This window comes from Crocuta crocuta, unplaced genomic scaffold (genome assembly GCF_008692635.1).
Source record: "Crocuta crocuta isolate KB4526 unplaced genomic scaffold, BGI_CrCroc_1.0 scaffold64, whole genome shotgun sequence".
Lineage (NCBI taxonomy): Eukaryota > Metazoa > Chordata > Mammalia > Carnivora > Hyaenidae > Crocuta > Crocuta crocuta.
In genome coordinates, this window is record NW_027530640.1 from 7,817,957 (window position 1) to 7,839,894 (window position 21,938).

Consider the following 21,938-nt stretch of genomic DNA (forward strand, 5'->3'; position numbering starts at 1 on the left):
TTGAAGGGGGTTTTCATTGAAATCTGAGGCAGTCAGGAGAAAGAGCAATGCAGAGTGCCTCACCTCATTCCGTGCCAAAAAGCAGAGACTACTAAAATCCTGTGCAGCATCCACAACATGTAGACACGATCTCCAGGCCCCACAGCTTCAGTACATGTAAGGAAGACAACGGATGACACACATAAGAAGGTTCTAAAGTACTCTTGCTCGAGAGGCTGAGACAGATCATTGTGACTTGGGGTCTGCTCTCACAATATATAAAACTGAAAGATAAATTGGATGTTTAACTACCTTAGAGTTTTACTAGATCGGTTCAAAAACACTTCTGAGGTCCCAAATAGGTCATTTATGCCAGACAAAGAACTCCACATTCTTTCCTAACTGCCATCACAAGATAAACCCTCACTTCCTAAATAGTTTGATTGCTGGCTTAGAGAGACCTCAAGTCCGTGGTGTGAGAGAAGAATCTTTTTTTTTTTTTTTTTTTTTTTTTTTTNCACTTTCTCTGTATTCTGGTCATCACATCACCCAGTGAGAGGAACCCTGCCATCATTGGTCTGCTGCCTTCCTGCCATGGTGGGAAAGTCCAGGCTGGGAGGGAGGAGTAAGTACCTAAGGTGGGAGTGCTAGGCCTCAACCCCAAGCACACGTTCTCCTCCTTCTCAGGGTCTGGACTTTCTGTACCGCGGGACTGTTAGGCACTTTTCCATAACATTCTGCATGGGCGCATCAGAATTTAAAGTTACAGCAGAAGATCTCTTTTGTAAAGAAACTTAAGTCAGACTAAACATTGCAGTGCATGCTTTTCTGAGCCCCGGGGATTCTGGCCAGGTAACCGGTGCGGTCCCTGCCAGCTCCAGGCCTGTTGGTCTCATGAAACATGGCTCCCTGGATCGGACCTGTCTTTCAGAACCACCCCCAAATTTATTTCTGACCCCATGCCCACTCTCCTGTTCACAGCTCAGTATATTTTTTGTTTTATTATAACCCCGGATTTACAACTGCTCACAATTCTCAAGGTTTCGATGAAGAAGGCATTTTAGAACACCAGGGCAGGCATGGCCTCCAAGTTTGTATTTGGTACCTGAGGAAGTTGAGGCAGACCAAGAGGGTAGTGAAGATTTTGACCTCATTATGATAGTCTACCAGTATCATAATTTTGAAAGCCTAAGATGCAGATCATTTGAGATTTGTACTTCTTTCTCTAAGCACAGAAGATAAAAGCACATACAGCAGTTTTGCATCCTGATTTCCTTGGCCTTTTCACATCCCCTCAGGGAGCGGTCTTCTCTTGGATGAATAGGGGAGCAGAGTGTGAAGGTTGGGTGGCCCGCCCCAGTCACAGATGTAGCTGGAAGAAATATTTGAGGATAAGAACTTGGGTCCCAGAGAGGAGTACTACTCTGGGGATCTTTCCACAGTGCACACTGCCTCCATGTCGTGGATTTGATGACATTGTCCCTGTCGTTTCAAGTCTGGTGGGTGGAGTGTTTGTTCTTACAGGTTCATTTGTCATGGTTTTGGCACAAGGCATTGAGCTAATTGGTTGCTTTAATGGGTCCTCAGTTAAAAAGGAGTTTCTCATACTAATGTTTTCACTGGGTGTTGAAAAAAAGGTTTTAAAAAACAACTTATTTATTCCTTAGACCCCCAATTACACAGTTGCTCTTCTAGTTCTGCCCCTGAAACTCCACAACGTGTATTGGTACAGAATCCAGAGTCTTTAATGGTCAGAAGGCCTGGCTTGAAAAGACATACTGGGTTTACATGTCTCTCCCAAACATTACAGGAAATAGGTCCTCAAAGAGAAGATCACCCATTCTCTTTGAGACTGTGTGGCTTCCAAAAGGAAGTAGAGAAGACCTTGGAGCTAACTGGGAAATGAATAGGATGTTTTCATGTTGTAAAAAAGTTCAGGGTACCCAATAAATGAATGTTACCACGACAGTTGTGGGGGGAAGGCATAGGGAAAAAAATGTATAATCGTTTTTCCTTTTTCTTTTTTAAAAATTTTACTTATTTTAAGTGATCTTTACACCCGGGTGGGGGCTTGAATTCATAACCCTGAGTTCAAGAGTCCCATGCTCTTTCTGGTGGTCCAGTCAGGTGCCCCGTGTTTTTCTTTTCCTAACTTTTCTGTTATGTTTACTTTTTCTCTTGTAGTTAAACTTTTAAAATAAAAAAGTACAGGAAACTTATTTTTGTATAACCAGCTTTTAAGTAAAGGAAAGAAATGGAAAAAGTATAACCTGACATCAGGGGTTTGTCCTAAACACAAACACTTGGGAGGCTTTGGAGCCTCAGTTCTCTCTCCTTTGTAAAGTAGGGATGATGAACCTGCTAGATGGCGATGTGCTATTATTATTAGTAGCTGATACTCTTTAAAAAAATTTTTTTTAATGTTTATTTTTGAGGAGAGACAGAGTGTGGGGGAGGGGCAGAGAGAGAGGAAGACACAGAATCCAAAGCAGGCTCTAGGCTCTGAGCTGCCTGCACAGAGCCCGATGCGGGGCTCGAACTCACAAGCCATGAGCCCATGACTTGAGCCAAAGTTAGATGCTTTACTGACTGAGTTACCCAGGCGCCCCTAGGTGATACTCTTTTTTATTGAATATGGTGTGTGAAGGAGCTGTGCTGTGTAATTGGTACACATCATCTCCTTGTGTCCAAATGGAGTCTTAACCTAGCCACTTTGTGTAGCTTGCTTAGGGTTTGGGTACAGAGCCCAGGTTTTGGATTCCTCAACTAATACTCTTTCTATCCATTGCACTCCTTCTCATAGAGTAGATTGTTTTTCAGTGTTCTGTTCCTCTAAAAATTACATAAAATTTTAAATAAATTAGCCAAGTTAATCCATTCCCCTATTGATAGACCTTTAGATTCTTGGCACTGTTCATTATTGGTGTCAGTTCTTTCACAAGCATCTTTGTGTCTCTTTGTGTACAGATGTGAGAGTTTCCTTAGGGCATAGATCTAAAAATGTAATTGCTTGGGGGTGCCTCAGTGGCTCAGTCTGCTCAGGTCATGATCTCATGGTTCCTGAGATTGAGCCCCGTGCTGGGCTCTGCGCTGACAGTGCCAAGACTGCTTGGGATTCTCTCTCCCTTTCTCTGCCCCACCTGCTTGCTCACTCTCTCTCAAAATAAATAAATAAAACTTAAAAAATGTAATTGCTGGGGTAACTCTGGTATGCAGATTCATTTATTAACCTGATATACAGATTAATAAAGCAATGAAGGTTCAGGGTTGTGAGAAGTTATGACATTGGGGACAGATTGTAGCTCATTGACATGACTCTTTTTCATCAGAGAACCCTCTCCATGCATGAGTCTTGAATAACCCATAGTGACCTAAGTCCTCATGACTTCAGAGTGATGTGAGCTGATTTTGAAGTGTTTCTGGAAGTGTAGGAAATTGTACATATAGTGTAGACATCATGAGAACAGGAATTAACAAGTGGGCTCTTAGTTCAAGGTGTGAGTACTTGAAGGCAAAAAGACCCACTTTTTATAAGAAGTCACTCTTTTAAAAAATCTTTTTAATGTGTATTTATTTTTGAGAGAGATACACACACACAGAGCACGAGTGAGGGAGGACCGGAGAGAGGGAGACACAGAATCCAAAGCAGACTCTAGGCTCTGAGCTGTCAGCACAGAGCCTGATGTGGGGCTTGAACTCACGAACCACAATATCATGACCTGAGCTGAAGTCGTAGGCTTAACTGACTCAGCCATCCAGGCGCCCCCAGAACTCACTCTTGATAGCACTACCTTGTAATGTCACCAGTACTGTTGCAGGCTTATAACCTGTCACCTTAAATTTTTACAACTATGCACAGTGTTATATTCAAACCCATTAATGAATGTCTATTGTCTGAAAAAGGATACTTGCTGTTTAATTTCACAGACTGCATTTTCCATTTAATGTCACAAGTCAAAAGGCTCCAGGTTGTGACCGAAATGTACCTACTTGCTGTCCCCATTCACAGACCCCTGTGAAAAATGGGGCTGGTCCAGTTGGCTCAGGTTCTGCGCATGCTGGGGCGGTGGCACTGAGTTAGAAGGTTGCAGTGTCCACTTAGGTGGTGCTGGGGTTGGGATGCACACGCCTGGTATCTGCTGTACCATCTCATCCAACCATATTTTAATCATCTCATGGCTTTCACTGGAGGAATCCTATTGTACACTGGTCTTTATAGGCAGAGATAATTATATATATATATATATATATATATATACTTGCCTGAGAAAGCAAATTGATAAACTTGCAATAAAGTGTATCAGACCATTTCTTTGGCAGGACCGACAAGAACAGCTTGTGAAGCAGAGCTGTTTCCAATGGAGCATGAAAAGCTTTGAAATTTCTCAGTAAGGGCAGAAAGCAATATTTGAAACCATCCTTAAACAATTGTTTGTTTTCCTCTTCCCCAACCAAGTTTATAAAAATTTGGTCAGACAGGCGTTTTGTTTTGTTTTAAAATATTTTCAGTGACTTGTTATCTGCTGAATGCACATGTGTTCCTGTGCTTTTTCTTTCCCGATTGAAACTTTAAACCCTTCCCTTAAGTCCCCCTAAAAACCTCCCTTTGCCCAGTAAGGTTTGCATATGTGAGAAGGGTTGAAGGGATTTGGACCCTGGAGAAACCTCACGATTTGAAATCTGCCTGAGTAGTTGTGCACCAGGAATGGCCATGGTTAGCGCCATAGGGGCTCTTTGTCTTTCTCTCCTACCAAGATTCCTCACCCCAAAAAGACGTTGGTTAATTGGGGTGTTTCAGTTTAGTTAATCACATCATGAGGGCCTGTGAACATAGCAAGAAGCATGATTGAAGCATTTATAAAAATTTGGCTCATAGTAAGCCCCATAATTTGTTTGAAAGAATTACCTCTTCAGCGACATTAAAAAAAAGAAACCCAAAGATTGTGGTTTATAACACCACACCTGGTCCAGATTGTACTGGATGAATCCATATTTGCTTCGCTGTAAATGATTTTGAGGGTGGAATTCTTGGATTGTTTTCTGTCTTGTAAGCCCTTGACATTGTACTGATACCTGTGTGCGCGCAAACCTCCTGACATGGGAAAGGCCAGCTCAGCCTCCCACTGAAATGCAGGTTGGCTGCATTTATTCTGCATGTTCCTAGAATGAGGAAATGATATGACAATAAACAGAAATGCCCTTGCTGAAGAGAGAAGGGAAGCTGGTGTTTATCTGGTCAGGTGGTTTAGATTAGCCATGATGCGGCTCTGTATTATGTTACTTTAAATCATTGTGTCCCAACAGGACATAAATTATGAAGATTGTTACAGTATGTTTCATCCTATGTAAGATCAACAAATTGGAATAATTTTTTTATAGAAAAATCACAGTGCTTTTGGCAAGGCTATTGAAGCCTTTAATTTGACTTGAGTATTTCTAAAATATTATTGCCTAATATATAAAGTACGATTTGCATAAGGTAGGAAATAATAAACTTTTAAAAACGAAAGGGAAGCATTTCTCTGTAGCAGTTGCATCAAATGGCAGAGCACTCACATTCCGTCCGTGTCTATATGTTTTCTTTGTCCCAGTGTTTTAGAGCCAGTTGCGTGCTCTTCTTCTGGTAGGATTGCCAGTGAGCCGAGCGGGTCCTGGTGCAGAGACGGAGCGTCGCCGTGTGCTGCCCGCCCATCAGCCCTCACGTGCACAGACAAGGCAGCCGCTCTGTGGTGGAACAGAATGGGAGCCTGCTCTAAAGAGGGAAAACAGACTTCCCCAGTGATACACATTCAGGAAAACAAAGCATTTTTTTTTCTTTCAGGATATTAGGAATTATTTTAAAAACAATACCCCAACCCCCCCAATCCAACTTGATCGACAGCTGAAGCCAAGGTAATTTCTGTAGGAATATTGCAAAAAGAATGGACCTAAGTAAGCATTTATTCTTTTAAATGTTTCTTCTGCTCGTTACTGATTCCTGAATCGTGAGCCTTATTTGTGAATTTTTAACACAGAGACTTAAATTTTTTTCAATCATATTCAGGATGCAACTAAGTTCATTTGGCCCCACAGAGCAAATTTTTTAGATTAAAAAAATGGTGCAAAATTCCTTTGTGTAGGATTCAAGCGGATTGGAACCTTTTCAGTGCTCCACGGTAGCATGTGTTCTGTGCAAAGCACCCTGCATGTTTTTATGAGACCTCCTCACACAGTGAAGTTAAGTAGTAGAGCCTCTGATTTACAGAGACTAGGAGAGAGGAGAGAGGATTAGGATTCGCTCAAGGCCATAGAATGAGACAGATCTGGGATTAGACTTTTCAGGATGAAATGACACCATCCACAAGACCTTCTCAGTCTTTTGATACCAAAAACAGGGTAAGTGCTAAGTCTGTTTTACTCTCTCTGTGTCTCAAGCCCTGAGATTTTTCTTAATTCTTTAGTAATACGATTTAAAACACAGAAACAAGAAAGTCTCTCGTTTCAATCTGTTCACCATAGGAAGATCTTTCTTTAAGCCTCAGCATAACAGGTTGATGATAAATACTGAATATATTTGGGGTTTGCTTTAGCTCAGTGTCTGGAGACTCTGACAGGTTCAGGGACCTTTCCAAGTTCACAACCTATGTGTGCACTTGGAAACAAATAAATACAGATGCCTTAAGAGATGGTCCCTTTCCTCACCGGGCTTCTTCTGGATTGGCACTGTTCGCTTCTGAGTGGGTCTGGCAGGCTGTTTGCTTGCAGCGACCCCTTGCAGCTGTCTGTCACTGGGCGTCCTCTGCTGAATTATCAGGATCCCTGATTGGGCTTGAATATTTGTATTTGGGTGATGTATTTTTTCTTACAGGAAACATTAGCAAATGTTGCCAAAACTATACTAAAAAACTCTTAAAAGTAGAATCGATTCCATTTAGAACTCAGCAAAGGAAAGACTAAGTATGAACTTGTTGATGTTGTAACAGACCTTTTTATACCATCAGATATTTTGTGGTGTCAAGTGAGATGAGGCCCTGTTTTACAAAATGTGTACTGCTTGTAGAAAACTTACTTTCTGTACAATTAAGCTAAATTAGGCATTGCTTTGTTTCTTTAAAATATTTTTGAGTCCTCCTCCCCGCGCCGACCCCTCCCCATGCGGTTTGGGGGAGTAGGTGTTCTTTCTGCTCTGAGCCCGTGTTCTCTTCCTTCAGCCCTTTTGGTTCTTGACTTTCAGTTTAATTTTATATACTCCAGTTGGAGCAGAAGGGTTTTTGCCTTCTGTCTTTTGAAAATTAGGTACAGTGATAAGGCAGGATAGTTTCATGTCAGATATACTCTAGAATTACATTGTTTCACCTCTTAAAAGGAGCCATTTGATTATAAAGAAGAAAAGGTAGGGAGTAGACTGCCATTTTGCCTATGGTTTGATTTTTTAAAATGTATTTGGCCAGATAATCCCTATATCTTTGTTGTTTGGATGCATAAAGTTGAAGCCTAGGGACATTTTTCTATATATATTTGAATTTTTATAAATTTTACAATGATGACAATGCTAAGGAGCGTCAATTCTAATTCTTTAAGAATTTAATTCATAAATTCTGTTTGCTAAAACAAAGCAAAACAAAACACTCGGGTAGTCTTTGTAATACCTCTTTCTCATGAGACTTCTGAAAGTGAACAAATAGGGATTATCAGCTGATTAGGAAAGACAGCCTCCAAGGGGACTTTTCCAGAGCAACTGGCTGGCAGTAATGAACAGCCGCAGTGAACAGTGAGGTATCAGAAGCTATGTGACATTAGGGAGCTCCAAGTAAACGCTTCTCTGGTGGATTCCCCTTGGGTGATTTTGAAACCCGGGTTTCACTCTGCTTTAGGGGGAAAGGATAGACAGGAAATGGTCAAATGTGCTGATTCCAAGAGGGCAAAACTGAAGGACTGTGAGAAATTTTAGAAGTAGCTCATCAGACGGAGCTGTTGGCATGCCCCACGGTAGCTGATGAGGATGTGGGGAGATGTAATTTAAGCTTACGTGCAGAGGACTTCAGAAATGAGTAATGTCTTTTCAGGGAAAAGATATTCTCAGTTTGTGATCATCTTGTCTAGAAAGCTTTTTAGGCACACATCAGGTATGTGATGTCTGTCAGTTAGAGGACTTTCCCTAAGAACGGGACAGAAATGATGGGCTCTTAAGTAAGACATGTTGGTTAAACTCTGTTGCTTGGAGAAGAGCGGATACTCTTCAGTAGTCCTTTGTCAAAGAGTAGTTTTCCTAGCCTGGGAATTTAGGCGGAATTTACTAATGTAATTATAAATCCTAGTTGTGCAAAAGAAAACTATTTTGCACCTTGCTTCATTTAACAGTATATGTTGAAGTTAGTACCATGTAATTAGCTAAAAGCTGTCTTATTTTTCCGAATGGCTGTTTAGGATATTAGAGTAATTGCCAAAAGTGGTGACTTAAGAACTTCTTTCTTTTCTTTCTTTCTTTCTTTTTTTTTTTAAGGGTCTGCAGTGCTAAGGTTCTGTGAGCACATCTTTTGAAGGTAATGTGTAGAAGTGAGCGTGCTATCTCTCGGGTAGTATACTTATTACCACCAGCTGAAGGGGCACGGACTTGGCTTAGGGCAGTGTGTAGAGTGGGCTGCTCTTTCAGTAGCTTGTGGGCATTGTCTCACGTGTCTGAGGAAGCCAGGTTTAAGTTCAGAGTGGGATATTCTTGGCTTGAGTTATTGGAGCTGTTGCACTCTGTGGTGGATCAAGTAGAAGACAGGTTGATTACTGGCATGGGACTGGTGAGGGTTGTGTCTGTCCCCAACCACACATATGGACTGCCTAGGGGGTGGTCCTCAGGTAAGGTATTTAGTCTGGCTCTTCAGGGAGACACGGATCACCTGCTTGGCTGAGATGCTCACCGACAGATTTCCAGTTCCACTGGAAATCTTTCTATGAGAAACAGTTTTCAGTATGTTTCTGATTTTCTCATATTTGCAAGGGTGACTTTCTTTGGTCTTCCAGTTGTTTTTATACTAGGTTTGGAAAGGAATTCTTCCTCTCCAGACCCTAGACACTGTAATATTAAGGTGTTGCTGATGATAATAAGCACTAGCATTAATGGAGCGCCAGATAGAATGCCCAGCACACTGCAAAGTATGTTACAGGAATTACATTTTTACGTACAAAGAAACTGAGACTCATTTCAAATGTTAAGTGATTTCTCTGAGATCAGATAGCTAGTGAATAGCAGCACTAGGATTTCAATCTAGGTCTCTGACCCTAACGTTTTTGCACTTGACCAGTGTGCTGTGTGCTCAAAATAAGAGTGACATTCTGGAGAAAAAAAGCAACCTCTTTGGTTGCGTCTGTTCCTCACAAGTCTCATGTCACTAGTTGAAGGTATTCTTCTGTTGCTTGCAAATTACTCTCTGATGTTCCCTTTGCAGTGGCTAGAACAGTTCACAGTGTTTTCCACGAGAAAGGCATGGTGAGTCACGTAATATTCTGGGGCAAAGGACGCCTTTCCTTGGTGCACCGAGCAGTGTTTATGTGATGGATCAGTCACCAACACCAAGGGAAGGTCCCGTCCTGTGACATGTGCGTGCTTGGCAATGATCTTGCTGTGCATTTTGCTTAATAATTTTCATTATTTTTAATTAAAGTTGAAGAAGTGCAGACTCTAGCTGAAATTAAGGTAGGTTGTATTGCCGGAATCTGGTAATTACTTTAATTGATCACAAGATAGTTTCCTTGATCACCAATTAGACTAAATTGCCGATCATGTTTCAAGACGTGAAGAAATGCCCAAACTGATTTATGTAATAGTGTTTTCATTTCTAATCAGACGTAAATATCATTTCCTTCCATAGCAATTGTGTTTTATAAAAGAAGAGTTCTAGGCCTACAAACGTAAAGGTGATTCATAAACAATAGAGTTCTAATTCATTGAATGGGTAAAGGAAGTATTTAGAGGCTTAATGGAGATTGTACTGGGGAAATTACTTTGGACTTGCTGGTGCTCATTTTCTTAGTGGGAGATATGTTCTTTTTTAGTGCATAATTAAAATAGTCTATAATCAAAATATAAAAGGCAGCAGATTTAAAGAACATATATCAAAGAGAATTGCTCTGAGTAATGAAAGATTTGTATTGTTAAGTATGTGCTAGAAGTTAAGTCTTAGAACTTTAATAAATGATACATGTTATTTGGACTGAAGCTGCTTTTTAAATTCAGGGTGCTTTTAAGCATTTCACAGATTGATACAGGATTTTTGTTTTGGTTTCGTGCATCTGATAGTCTTTCATATTTTCATGGAATAAAATGAAACAAAAGGAACTTTAAGAAAAATTAAAGTTCCCAGAGAATACTTGATTTGGGGTTCACAGAGAAATCTTTTAATTGCTGATGGTTTGGAGATTTCCAAATGACAAACTTCATTGGCCTAATTTACGGTGATTGTAATGCTTACATTCCTTAACATGGCAGAGTGACTTAAAAAGTCATACTTCATCATGCATTCATTGACTTGTTCATAAAATGTTTGTAATTTGCAATAGAGGAAAGACTGAAACTATTATCAGCCATTATATGTTATTTGTTGGCCATATGTTTGTTTGAAATGGCCGTGGCTCAACAGAACATGGCTCATAGACAAACTATGCTGTAAATTGGCACTAAAAACCCACCTAAACAGGTAGGCATATGTTAAGAAGTTTACATGAGCCAAAATATTTTAATAGGAACCATGTTACATACATTGCAGTATCTCAGCTCCCTTTAGAATGAGAGCTTCATTTGCATGGCATCTTTGTTTTTTTCCCCCCAAACTAATTTTCAAAAATAGAATAGGTATATGCGTGGTACAGATTCAGAAGGCACCCAAGAGTCTAGTAACTCCTTTCTTGTCCCTGATTCTCAACCATCCAGTTTCCCTTCTCCACCCCTATTATTCACTGTTACCAGTTTCTAATGTAGGATTGTGGAGATGTTAATGCATACAGTTTCTTCTCATTTTGTACAATTCAGGCTATTGATAGGCATTTATTTTTCATTTAGTAATGTACATTGGAGACTTTTCCATGTCAGAGGATAGTTACTTCATTCTTCTTAGTGGCTGCATAGTACTCCAGTGTGTAAATGTACTTTCATCTATTTAATCAGTTCTTTACTGATGGACCTTTGGCTTCTTCAAATCTATGGCTCTTACAAGCTGTGTAGCAGTGTCCATTCTTATAATTTATGTAAAAGTGTATCTGCAGGACTGATTCCTAGAAGTGCAGTTGTCTAGCTGAAAGGCATGGGCATTGTTAATTTTGATAGATATTGTCAAAGTCTCTTCCAATGAGATCTGTTTCTGTTCCCCAGCGACACGAGTGCCTTTTCTCCTGTATCTTCAGACTTTTTGATCTTTACCAAACTGATAGAATTAACAAGTTTTCCCCCACCCCAAAACTTGCCTGAGATATAGTTGACTTAAAACTTAGTATTAATTTGTGCTTCTTTTATCATGTGTGACTTTGAGCAGTTTTTATGTTTAAGAACCATTTGATTTTTTTTGTTATCTGTTAGGTCCTTTGCCCATTAAAAAAAAACTGGGTGGTTGATCTTTTTCATAGTAATTTGTAGGAATTATTTACATGTTAAGGAAATACATACTGCAAGTACAGCTCTTGTTTGTCTTTTGATTTTATTTGTTGGTTTTTATTTTCATACAGACAAAGAATTTAATGTAAGATTTACACATTTTTCATTTGTGGTTTAAAGTTTTCTGCCTATAGCATTCATACATTTCTTATTACGTTTACTCCTAGATAATTTTTGATGCTATTTTAGATGGGATCTTTTCTTCTAATATATTTTCTAATTAGTTGTTGTTAGTATAAAAAGGCTTTTTTTTTCCCCCCTGGCTTGACTTTACTTGGGAATCTTCTTGACTTTAATGGGAATCTTGTAGTATTTCCCTTTTAATACTAATATCACCTTTTGGACTGAGACTATATTCCTTTATTGAAAGAGGGGTCCAACTTGGGTTCTTTCTAATTGCTGTTATTATGAACAAACAATGATGATTACCCATGTAGCCAGTTTTAGTATGTACATTTTGACGCTGTGGTTACATGCTCCTATATTACCCTCCAAATATAAAGCAATTTTTGTACTTCTTACTTGTTATAAATAAAGAAAACAGTTGATAAACAGAGAGGCCCATACATTCTTATTTCATTGTTTTAATACATAAGAAATATTGAATTTATCGATTATCTCTTCAGAGTTTATAGAAGTCATCATATGCTTTTCCTCTTGATTTGTTAATATGGTGAAATATATCAGTATATTTCTTATATTGAGCATTCATTGCATTCTTAGAATGAATCCTATTTGCTCATGGTGTTTTGTTAGGTTTTGTTTATTAAGATTTTACCTAATGTGATCTCAAATTATGGTTTATTATTATATGCTATCTTTGTGGGAATTTGGAGCAATGTTATGGTAATTTATAAAAATAATTTGGATATATCTCTCTTTCTGTGCTCTGGAACAGTTTAGTTAGTATTAGGGTTAACTCTGCTTTCAAGATTTTGTAGAATTTTTCTTTGAAATGACCGGAAACTGTTACTTTTTGGTATTGCTCTTATTTATTTGTATGTTTTTCTTTTCTGGGATCAGTTTTTTTTTTTTTTATTAAAGAACTATTTTACCTGTGGTTTGAAATTTATTTGTATAAATATTTGTTTCTATTAAAAATTATTTTTTTCTATGTTTAAAAAAATTTTTTTAAGTTTATTTATTTTGAGAGAGAGCACGGGGATAATAGCAGAGAGAGAGGGAGACAGAGGATCGGAAGTGGGCACTGTGCTGATAGCAGTGAGCCTGATGTGGGGCTAGAACTTACAAATTGTGAGATCATGACCTGAGCTGAAGCAGACATTCAACTGACTGAGCCACCCAGGTGCTCTGAAGTAACTTATTTTCTCTTATATAATTTTTACAGCTTGTGAATTTATTAGTTCTGCCATTTATTTTCCTGTTCATTTACATCTGCTATTCTCATTCTTGTTCTCCTTCCTTTGTTGATTTTTATTTATTTATCAGTTTAACTTATCGTATTCTTTCATTTTCTTAAGTGTTTAAAGATGTTTATTTTTTAATTTTTTTTTAGTTTTATTTAATTTTTGAGACAGAGACCGAGCATGAGTGGGGGAGGGGCAGAGAAAGAGGGAGACACAGAATCTGAAACAGGCTCCAGGCTCTGAGCTGTTAGCACAGAGCCCAACGTGGGGCTCGAACCCATGAACTATGAGATCATGACCTGAGCTGAAGTTGGACGTTTAACCGACTGAGCCACCCAGGCGCCCCTAAAAATGTTTATTTTGATTATTGCTTTACACATATCCTGTGTGTAGTGCATACATTATTAATTTCTATTGTTTCAGTTGTGATTTCTTCTTTGAATCAAGAGTTTAAAAGGAGGATTAAAAAAAAAATTCCTAGGTAGTACTTTTTGCTACTTTTGTCTTTTAGTTTTGTTTTTAATGTAATCAGAATGTTGTCAGCACTGTTTTTACTTTTTGGAATTTATTGAGATTTTCTTTGTGGGCCAATATATGTTCAATTTCTGTGAATGTCCAGTAGATATTTTAAAGTTATATTCTCAGTGTGTAAAGTTTTAGGTATATTAATTGGACCTTCCTTTAAAAATGATGTATTTAAGTAGTACATACCCTTACTTTTGTTTGTTTACTCTGCCATGGGTTAAGAAATAGGAATTAAAGTTTCCAGTTATAGATGTTTCTTTTGGTATTATATGTCCTGTCATTTCTGCCTCATTGATTTTGATGCTATATTGTTTGTAGTATAGATATTCATAATTATTCAATCTTCATTGAAGATACACTTTATATGTTAAAAAAAATTTCATTTTAAAGCCTGTGTCTTTAATTCCAGCATTTGAGTTTTGCTTTGTGATTTGTGTAGTTTTCTCTTCTTCTTCATTTTTTTTTTTTTTTTTTTTTTTTTTTGGCAAGTCAGAGAGAGAATTTTAAGCAGTCTCCACGTCAAGCCCAGAGCCCAGTGAGGGGTTCCATTCCATGACTGTGAGATCATGACCTGAACCGAAATCAAGAGTTGGACACTCATTTGAATGCTTCTCTTTTTTTTTTCTTTTTAAGTTTTATTTTTTAAAGTAATCTCTGAGGTACCTGGGTGGCTCAGTCGGTTAAGCATCTGACTTCAGCTCAGGTCATGATCTCACGGTTCGTGGGTTCGTGCCTCTGTGCAGACAGCTAGCTCGGAGCCTGGAGCCTGTTTCAGATTCTGTGTCTCCCTCTCTCTCTGACCCTCCCCTGCTCACGCTCTCTCTCTCTCTCTCTCTCTCTCTCAGAAATAAATAAAACATTAAAAAAAATAAAGTAATCTCTGCACCCACTGTGGAGCTTGAACTTATGACCCTGAGATCAGGAGTTGCATGCTCCACTGTCTGAGCCAGCCAGGTGCCCCAGTGTGCTCTTCTTTTCAGTTGGATTATGGATCTTTATGACTGGAAAGATGTTTGGTCTTGTAAAACATGACACAGAACTGATATAATTTTTTCTCCCCTAATTTAAATCATGATATGGATTTGTGTTTTGTTTTGCTTCATTTTAATTGTGTTTTCTTTGACCTATTTTTGTTCTTCTTGTGGATGCTATTATACCTAGAATTTTACACAGCAAACTTAATCCTCCTTTTCTTTAGATTACATTTATTTTTTTTAAGTTTATTTATTTTGAGAGAGAGAGAGAGAACCAGTGGGGGAGGGGTACAGTGGGGAGAGAGGATCTAAAGTGGGCTCTGCCCCGACAGCAAAGATGACTGCAGGACTCGAACTCATGAACTGTGAGATCATGACCCGAGCCAAAGTGAGACGCTCAGCCTACTGAACCACCCAGGCACCCCTTTAGATAGGATTTTTTTAGATAGTGATCTCCCCACTAAGCAATATCAAAATTAAATTTCTACTTTCTCATACTTTGCCTTCACCATGCAATTTTGTTTCGTTTTCTTTTTAGTTTGAGTGCTTATGTTTTATGCCTTTAAAAGTATTTCAGATCTTTCAGCTTTCAGACTTTTTAAACTTTCATTTACCTTTTCCATGTCTGTCCTTTTTCTTCCATCTCTTCTAATAGTTTATAACATTGCTTTCTGTTTCATGACTACAGTCCCCACAGTTGTTTTATTTTTTTCTACTTTTTATTTATTTATTTGTTTATTTTTTGAATGTTTGAAACTCATTTATTTATGTCATTTTTTTTTTTTTTACAAATAGTTTATTGTCAAATTGGTTTCCATATAACACCCAGTGCTCATCCCCACAAGTGCCCTCCTCCATGCCCATCTCCTCCCTCCCCCCCACATCCATCAGTCCTCAGTTTGTTTCTCAGCATTCAAGAGTCTCTCATGGTTTGCCTCCCTCCCTTTCCCCCACCATTTCCCCCCCATCTTCTCCCCCATGGTCCTCAGTTAAACAGTTGTTTTAAATATATTCCTAGAGCTGAGTCAATTTGTTACTTACTGCCTATTCATTTGGTATCATTTCTCTATCTATCTGTAGTTACTTATATTTCATCCTTTAATAAAAGCTTCCACAAAAAGGATGAAGGGGAGTTATTCCCTGAATTACTGTATTTTAAAAGTCATGTCTCTTGCATTATGTCTGAACAACAGTTTAGTTAGGTATAAAATCCTTTGCACTTTGATTTCCTTGTCTTTGTAGGTATTGCTCCTCTGACTTCTGCGTTGAATGTTGGCATGTGGAAGTTTGAAGTCAGCCAGATTATTTTCATTTGTATAAATGAATTAATCTTTTTGACTAGATGCCAAAAATATTTTTTTAATCTTCAAATTCACTGACTTCACTAGGATGTGTAGAAATGGTTGAATTCTTACAACCAATAGATTTAAATCTTTTATTTCTGGACAAATTTTTGAATTATATCTCTGATTTCTTTCTATGTTTCTTATTGTTCTCTTACTCAAAAAAGTTATTGTTATGTTAGATCTACTTTGTCTTCTGTACTTTTTTCTACTTCTTATAAGCACTTAGTGATTTCTAGTTCATTTTGCCTATCTTCTCAGTCCTGTCGTCTAAGCATCTCACTAGATTGTTAGTGGTGTCTCTTCTGCCTTGGGCTCTTTGCAGTTTTCTTTGATGGAATGGCTTTAGAAAGCCTGTACTTTAGCTGGCTCAAGGCCTTTAGGTTCCAACTGGCATTCTGGTAACAAATAGCTAGGGCTGTAAAAAGAAATCTTAGAAAGAAGGGACAGATGCTTTTCACCATCTGCCGGTTTTGCTGTTTATTCCTGTTCCTTCTTTATTAATGCCAGATAATCAGAATTCCCTTTTGAGGTTTTGCTTTTTTCCTCTCCTCTCCCCTCATTTCACTTCCTTGCAGAAATCCTTTTTACTTTAATTTGAATGAGTATCGTTATGCATGTTTTCCATTTGTGGATTTAAAAATATGTTGGCTATTATTTGGTTCTGTGATATGGAAGAAGGATTATGAAATTGTCTTCTTGCTCCCAGAGCAGGAGCAAGTGTTCTTTCCCTAGGGAAGAATTAGGAGTAGATGCTGTGTAAATGGTTTATTGGGCTTTGTGATATTTAATTAAATGCAAATATTAGGTGACAGTTGAAAGGAAATATGTAAGGCCGAGGAATACACAAATTTGGAGGATCTTTGGAAGTGTCTTCTTTTTCTTCTTCTTTTTTTCTTTTACACCGTATGTAGACATGATAGAAGGTTTTTCTTTGGTCACTGCACCTCTTAGGATATGAATGTTCTCTTTTAAGTCATATCTGTGATAGAGTAGATTTTGCTGCCAAGCTGATAGTATGCTGGTGATAAAAAAATTTGAGGAGCACTTCTGACTGTGTTCAAATCATCCTCTTGATCCACTTGGTTCTTTGGAAATAGTAGGGGATGGTAAACAGCACTTTCAACCTTTAGGATAACACAGTTCAAAGAAATTGTGGCCACAGGGCTTAAGAGCTTGGGTAACTGATTTTGCCCACCTAATTTCTTGTCATTAAGCTCTTTTCCCCAGTCAGTGTGCTTCAGGGTGTCACTCCTTATATGTTATCTATTTGTCTGGTGTATGGGTCCAAGTCCTTATTTATGGCATGTGAGAAAAGGGAAGTGCCGTTCTTCTGGGAGGCACCAACTGGAATCTTGATTCTCAAGACTGCGATTCTCACCTGTCATTACATTCTGTCAGGTTTATCATATACAGTTTGGCCAGAGCACTATATGATAGCAGTGTGTGCCATTTTTGATCTCTTACTTGGTGCCAGGAGCTGTGCTAAGTGCTTTTATATCTTCTATCTCATTTTTTTTTAAATTAGGATGACTACATGCTGCTTTTTTAAAAAATATTTTTATTTATTTCTAGGAGAGAGAGAGAGCGTGAGCAGGGGAGGGTCAGAGAGAGAGGGAGATACAGACTGCGAAATAGCCTCCAGGCTCCGAGCTGGCAGTCAGCACAGAGCCCGATGCGGGGCTCGAACCCATGAACCGCGAGATCATGACCTAAGCGAAAATTGGACGCTTAACCGACTAAGCCACCCAGGCGCCCCTACATGCTGCTTTTTATTATTATCCCCAATTTACTGACCAGAGAACTAAGGCTCACGTGACAGGTTGTAGAGTTGGATTTTCTTTGTTGTTGTAGAGTTGGAATTTAAATTCAGCACTCTCTGGTTCAAAAGCCCAGGCCCTTCATGACTGTATTACTATCTCTCAGGGGTAGTAGTTAACTTTGGAAGTCTGAATATGGCATTATAGGCAAACAGACTAAAAATTCTCATTACACATCATTTAATGCAGGTTAATTCTGTATTTGAATAATTAAGATTTTTTTTTTCAGTGTATTTATTTTGAGAGAAAGTGCGAGCAGGGGAGGGGCATAGATAGAGGCAGAGAGAGAATCCAGAGCAGGCTATGTGCTGTTGGTACAGAGCCCGGCAAGGGGCTTGATCTCATGAAACATGAGATTGTGACTTGAGCCTAAATCAAGACCAGTGCTCAACTGACTGAGCCATGCAGGTGCCCTGTATTTAAATAAGTAAAACAGACTTTCACTTTTGACTTGTTCCTTCCCCTCACATAACCTAGAGAATCAGATTATGAAATGAGAAGAGGTAGTGAATATTGTTTTCCACTAATAATTCCACATGTAGTTAAGTGGATTTTGATTGAAGGTTTTTCTGTTTCCTGACAGGTAAAACCTTCAGGCCTTTGGTATCAAAATGGGAGTCTTTATCCTTAATAAGATCATTCCGAGATAGGCACCATTATGAATGACACAGAATGGTTTAAAATGGCATCTTCCGTAATTCTCACTATTAACTTAGAAATCCACTCTTCTGTCAGTTGGCGATCTAAAAAATATAGCTCAGCTAATATCAGATTGGTTTTTCTGGGTATGGGTAATAAAGTTAAATATTTGTTTATGTGGCTACAATGGGTACTGCCCTGTGAATTCTACTGTAAATTTGTAGTTAATATGCCATTATCTTCGAGTCTTACTGAGTATTTCTGCTTTCTAGACACATGAGAGACAGACCCTCATACTGTTTGCGATTACCTTCATAAAAATTGGAAAACAGGCAAAAGAAAAAAAGTTCATCTTCCTCTCAGAACAAGTTTGCCTTCTGGTTAGCACAGTTAGGTGTGCACTTTCCCTGTGGTAGGAAGACGGAGCCCTGCAGGTCTGCACTTAGGCCCGTGGCCGGATCTGCCGCCCTGTGCCCCGAGGAGGGGTGCTTTCAGTTCCTCATGGCCGTGCTGGGAAGCAGCGAGAACACCTAGAGCGGGGCAGACAGTCTTTGCTGTTTCATTCTAGACGTCAAAAAATAGTCTTTTATCTTTCCTCTCTTCTCTGGGAGATGGGATGCGGAAGTTGTTTGTATCTGCCAGTGCTTTTGCTTAAGACGCACTTGAAAGTTATTTTTCCACAGTCTTGGGGTCATTGCCTTAGTTAGCAACCCAGTCACCAAACACAAAAGCAGTGGTGAGGAAAAGTAGCCCATAAGATTGGAGGCCAGGTAGTGAGATCCAGGGCACTAGGTTGAAGGGAAATTATTCCCGTGCTATTTTGGAGAGTCTTGTCCCCAGGTCAATTAAACAGTCCAGACAGGTCACTGGGTGAGACCAATTTCCTGGTTTGTTTATTTGAACCTGATTGTTTTTCACCGTTGAGCAGCAGGTCATGGTCCTGCTACACCATTCCCTCAGCTCTCTGGAAAGCTGTCCCTTTCATATTTGATTTCTCCAGGCTTCCTTAAGGATCCTAGCTTTGTCTTTATCTGGCTGAATTGCTCTGGTCTCTCTCTGTCTCAGGTTCAGAGTAGAGGGCAGTGCCACTAATCAGTTTCAGCTCCATCTCATGCAGGCATTTGGCTTTATGTCCCGAGTTGCCCTGCAAGCTGAGAAGATGAATCATCACCCGGAATGGTTCAATGTGTACAACAAGGTAACTAAATTGCCTTATTTGGGGATCACCTTAGCTGTGGAGTTTAGGAAACTTCATTCTTCCTTGTCATCCTCTGCAGCCAAGAGTCACTGTGCTTAGGAAAGTGACCTCTTACTCTTTTGCCGAGAATCGCTGTGTATTACGGCAAATTAGTAACAAATTTTTAGGTCGCTCAAGAGAGCAATGACAAAGCTCTGTTTTCATGCTTGTCTTCTTTTGAAACCAAGAGGAGCAAGTTGGGCCAAATTAGGCTCCTGGATTAAACTTGAAAATCAGCCAGGCAGATAAATTTGTGAAAGAAATGGTAGCAAATAAGAAAGATAGGGCCTCATTTATCTTATTGAAATAAATATGCTCAAGAACTGTGCCTTAAATAATAACTGTTTATTAAATTCTGTATTCTAAGTGGGAACTGGCTTTCTTAAGACAAAGAGCAGGCTGAAAAAGATTTTAAAGTCGTTTTTTAGGGGCACAGTAAGAAGAATCACTGTCCCCCCCCCCCATGTCTTTGCCTTTATGGCTATGACATTTGGAATATCTATTTTATCCTCTAGATTTCTATGCAGTTCTGTTTTCTCTTTAAAAGTCCTCTTTGAAAAAAGAGAAAATTTCCTGATGTATTTGTGATTTATTGGAATAATTCAGAGCATGTAGGTACCACAATAAACTTTTCTTTCCTAGTTGCCTCTCTTTGTCCATAATTTTGCCTTTGCTTTTTAATTGGTTTTTCAAGAAGTGACATTCTGTTCCTCCACCCCACCCCCACCCCACTTTCCTAATTTGGAAATGGACTTTTCTGAACATAGTTGCTAAGATATTACATTTGATAGCTTGGTTTTTCTCAGTGGCCTGAAAATAGTCATGTAATTAAAGTAATGGGAGTTAGAATGGAACCTTAGTCTTGCGTTCTCTCTCTTTTTTTTTTTTGAGAGACAAGATTTGAGATGCTGGCAGCTGAATTGCCCTTCACATGAGAGGACCTTTTTATCGCTGGGCTGCTGCTGGGCCCAGCCTGAAGCAGGCTCTGCCCCTGGGTTTACTGGGTTTTGGAAATGCTGTGATGATTCATAATGTAATATTTTGTAAATCATTTAATCTCCCCAGTTCTCAAATGTGAATGTTGAGTAATAGGTTGATTTCTGAACCCCCAAAGATAAGTAGCATGCATTGCAAGCTCTGGGTTATAAAAACTACCTTTGTGTCTCTTAGGTGCAGATAACCCTCACCTCGCATGACTGTGGTGGACTGACCAAGAGAGATGTGAAGCTGGCCAAGTTTATTGAAAAAGCAGCTGCTTCTGTGTGATTTCTTCCAAAATGCACATCAAACCCTGTACACATCTTAGCTGTCTTGTATGTTGAAGGCAATTTACATGAACAAATTAAGGTGTAAATTTAAGCTCACCTTTTGCCCAGTCTTGTACAATCTGTGTTTAATTACAAAATGATTTAAACTTGACCCTGAGGCATTTTTCATTATTTCTAATTGTATACATGGGGTAAACCAACCCAGGTAATTATATTCGTAATATTCAAAGAGAAAAATAGCATTCTTTCTCTCTTTTGTTTTTATTTATTTTTGGGGAGAGAAAGTGGGGGAGGGGCAGAGAGAGAGGGAGGCACAGAATCTGAAACAGGCTCCAGTCTCTGTGCTGTCAGCGCAAAGCCCGATGTGGGGCTAGAACTCATGAACTGTGACATGATGTCCCTAAGTGGGACGCTTAACTGACTAAGCCACCCAGGCACCCCGAGGAATAGCATTCCTTAAGAATGGGTGTTGGAGGAGTATTCATACATTTTATAACCCAGAAATCCAAGTGATTATGGTGACTTTACCAATGCATTGTCTTGGAGAATAGTTATAAGGTAGAAGAACAGTGAACCCTGTAGGTGAAGTGTTTTAACTGCACATAATAATTCTTAGGATGCCAAAGTTGATTTGGATTTTAGCTGCTACTTTACTCATTAGTTAGATTACAGAAGTCACAAAAATTGGGTAAGCTTTCTTCTGTTTTATCATTTTCGACAGGGAGTTGAAGTAGAGAACAATTGTCGTATCCATGGTTTCTGGCAACGTGGGGGCAGTGTAAGGACTCACTGTCACAGCGACCAACTTGCCAGGTCATTATTTGACTTACCGAGTTAAGGAGGAACAAAGGGTCATTTTTTAAAAATGATTTGCTATTTATAACTCCTGAACTGAGGGTCTCTAGCCACTGAGTTAGAAGTTACTGAGCTTTTATCTAATGAGAAGCTCTATTTATTTTGGGTGTCACTGACAAGAGTAAAATGGAATATAAGGTAATCTCTTATTTAAAAATTGCAATACTGTTCTTTGAAGGAACTTAGGAATGTACTTATTAATGAGATTACAATGTAGATTGAAAGAACTTAGATATAGGGGTGCCTGGGTGGTTCAGTCAGTTAAGCATCTGACTCTTGTTTTCGGCTTAGCTCATGATCTCATAGTTCATGAG

At 39.0% G+C, this 21,938-nt stretch overlaps 1 protein-coding gene across 4 annotated transcripts in view; it reads left to right on the forward strand.

Moving 5' to 3' along the window:
- The window catches only part of PCBD2 (pterin-4 alpha-carbinolamine dehydratase 2), a 47,191-nt gene extending 26,271 nt beyond the window's left edge, over positions 1 to 20,920 (forward strand). For 2 of the 4 annotated variants that reach the window (XM_077768667.1, XM_077768668.1), the window contains exons 2-3: positions 19,382 to 19,462; positions 20,672 to 20,920. In XM_077768667.1, the coding sequence (XP_077624793.1) occupies positions 19,394 to 19,462; positions 20,672 to 20,767 (165 nt within the window). In that variant the 5' untranslated portion in view covers positions 19,382 to 19,393 and the 3' untranslated portion in view covers positions 20,768 to 20,920. Of the gene's footprint in view, positions 1 to 19,329; positions 19,463 to 20,671 lie in introns of all 4 variants that reach the window. The other 2 variants (XM_077768666.1, XM_077768665.1) reach the window with 2 other exon arrangements.
- The last annotated feature ends 1,018 nt before the right edge of the window (positions 20,921 to 21,938 follow it).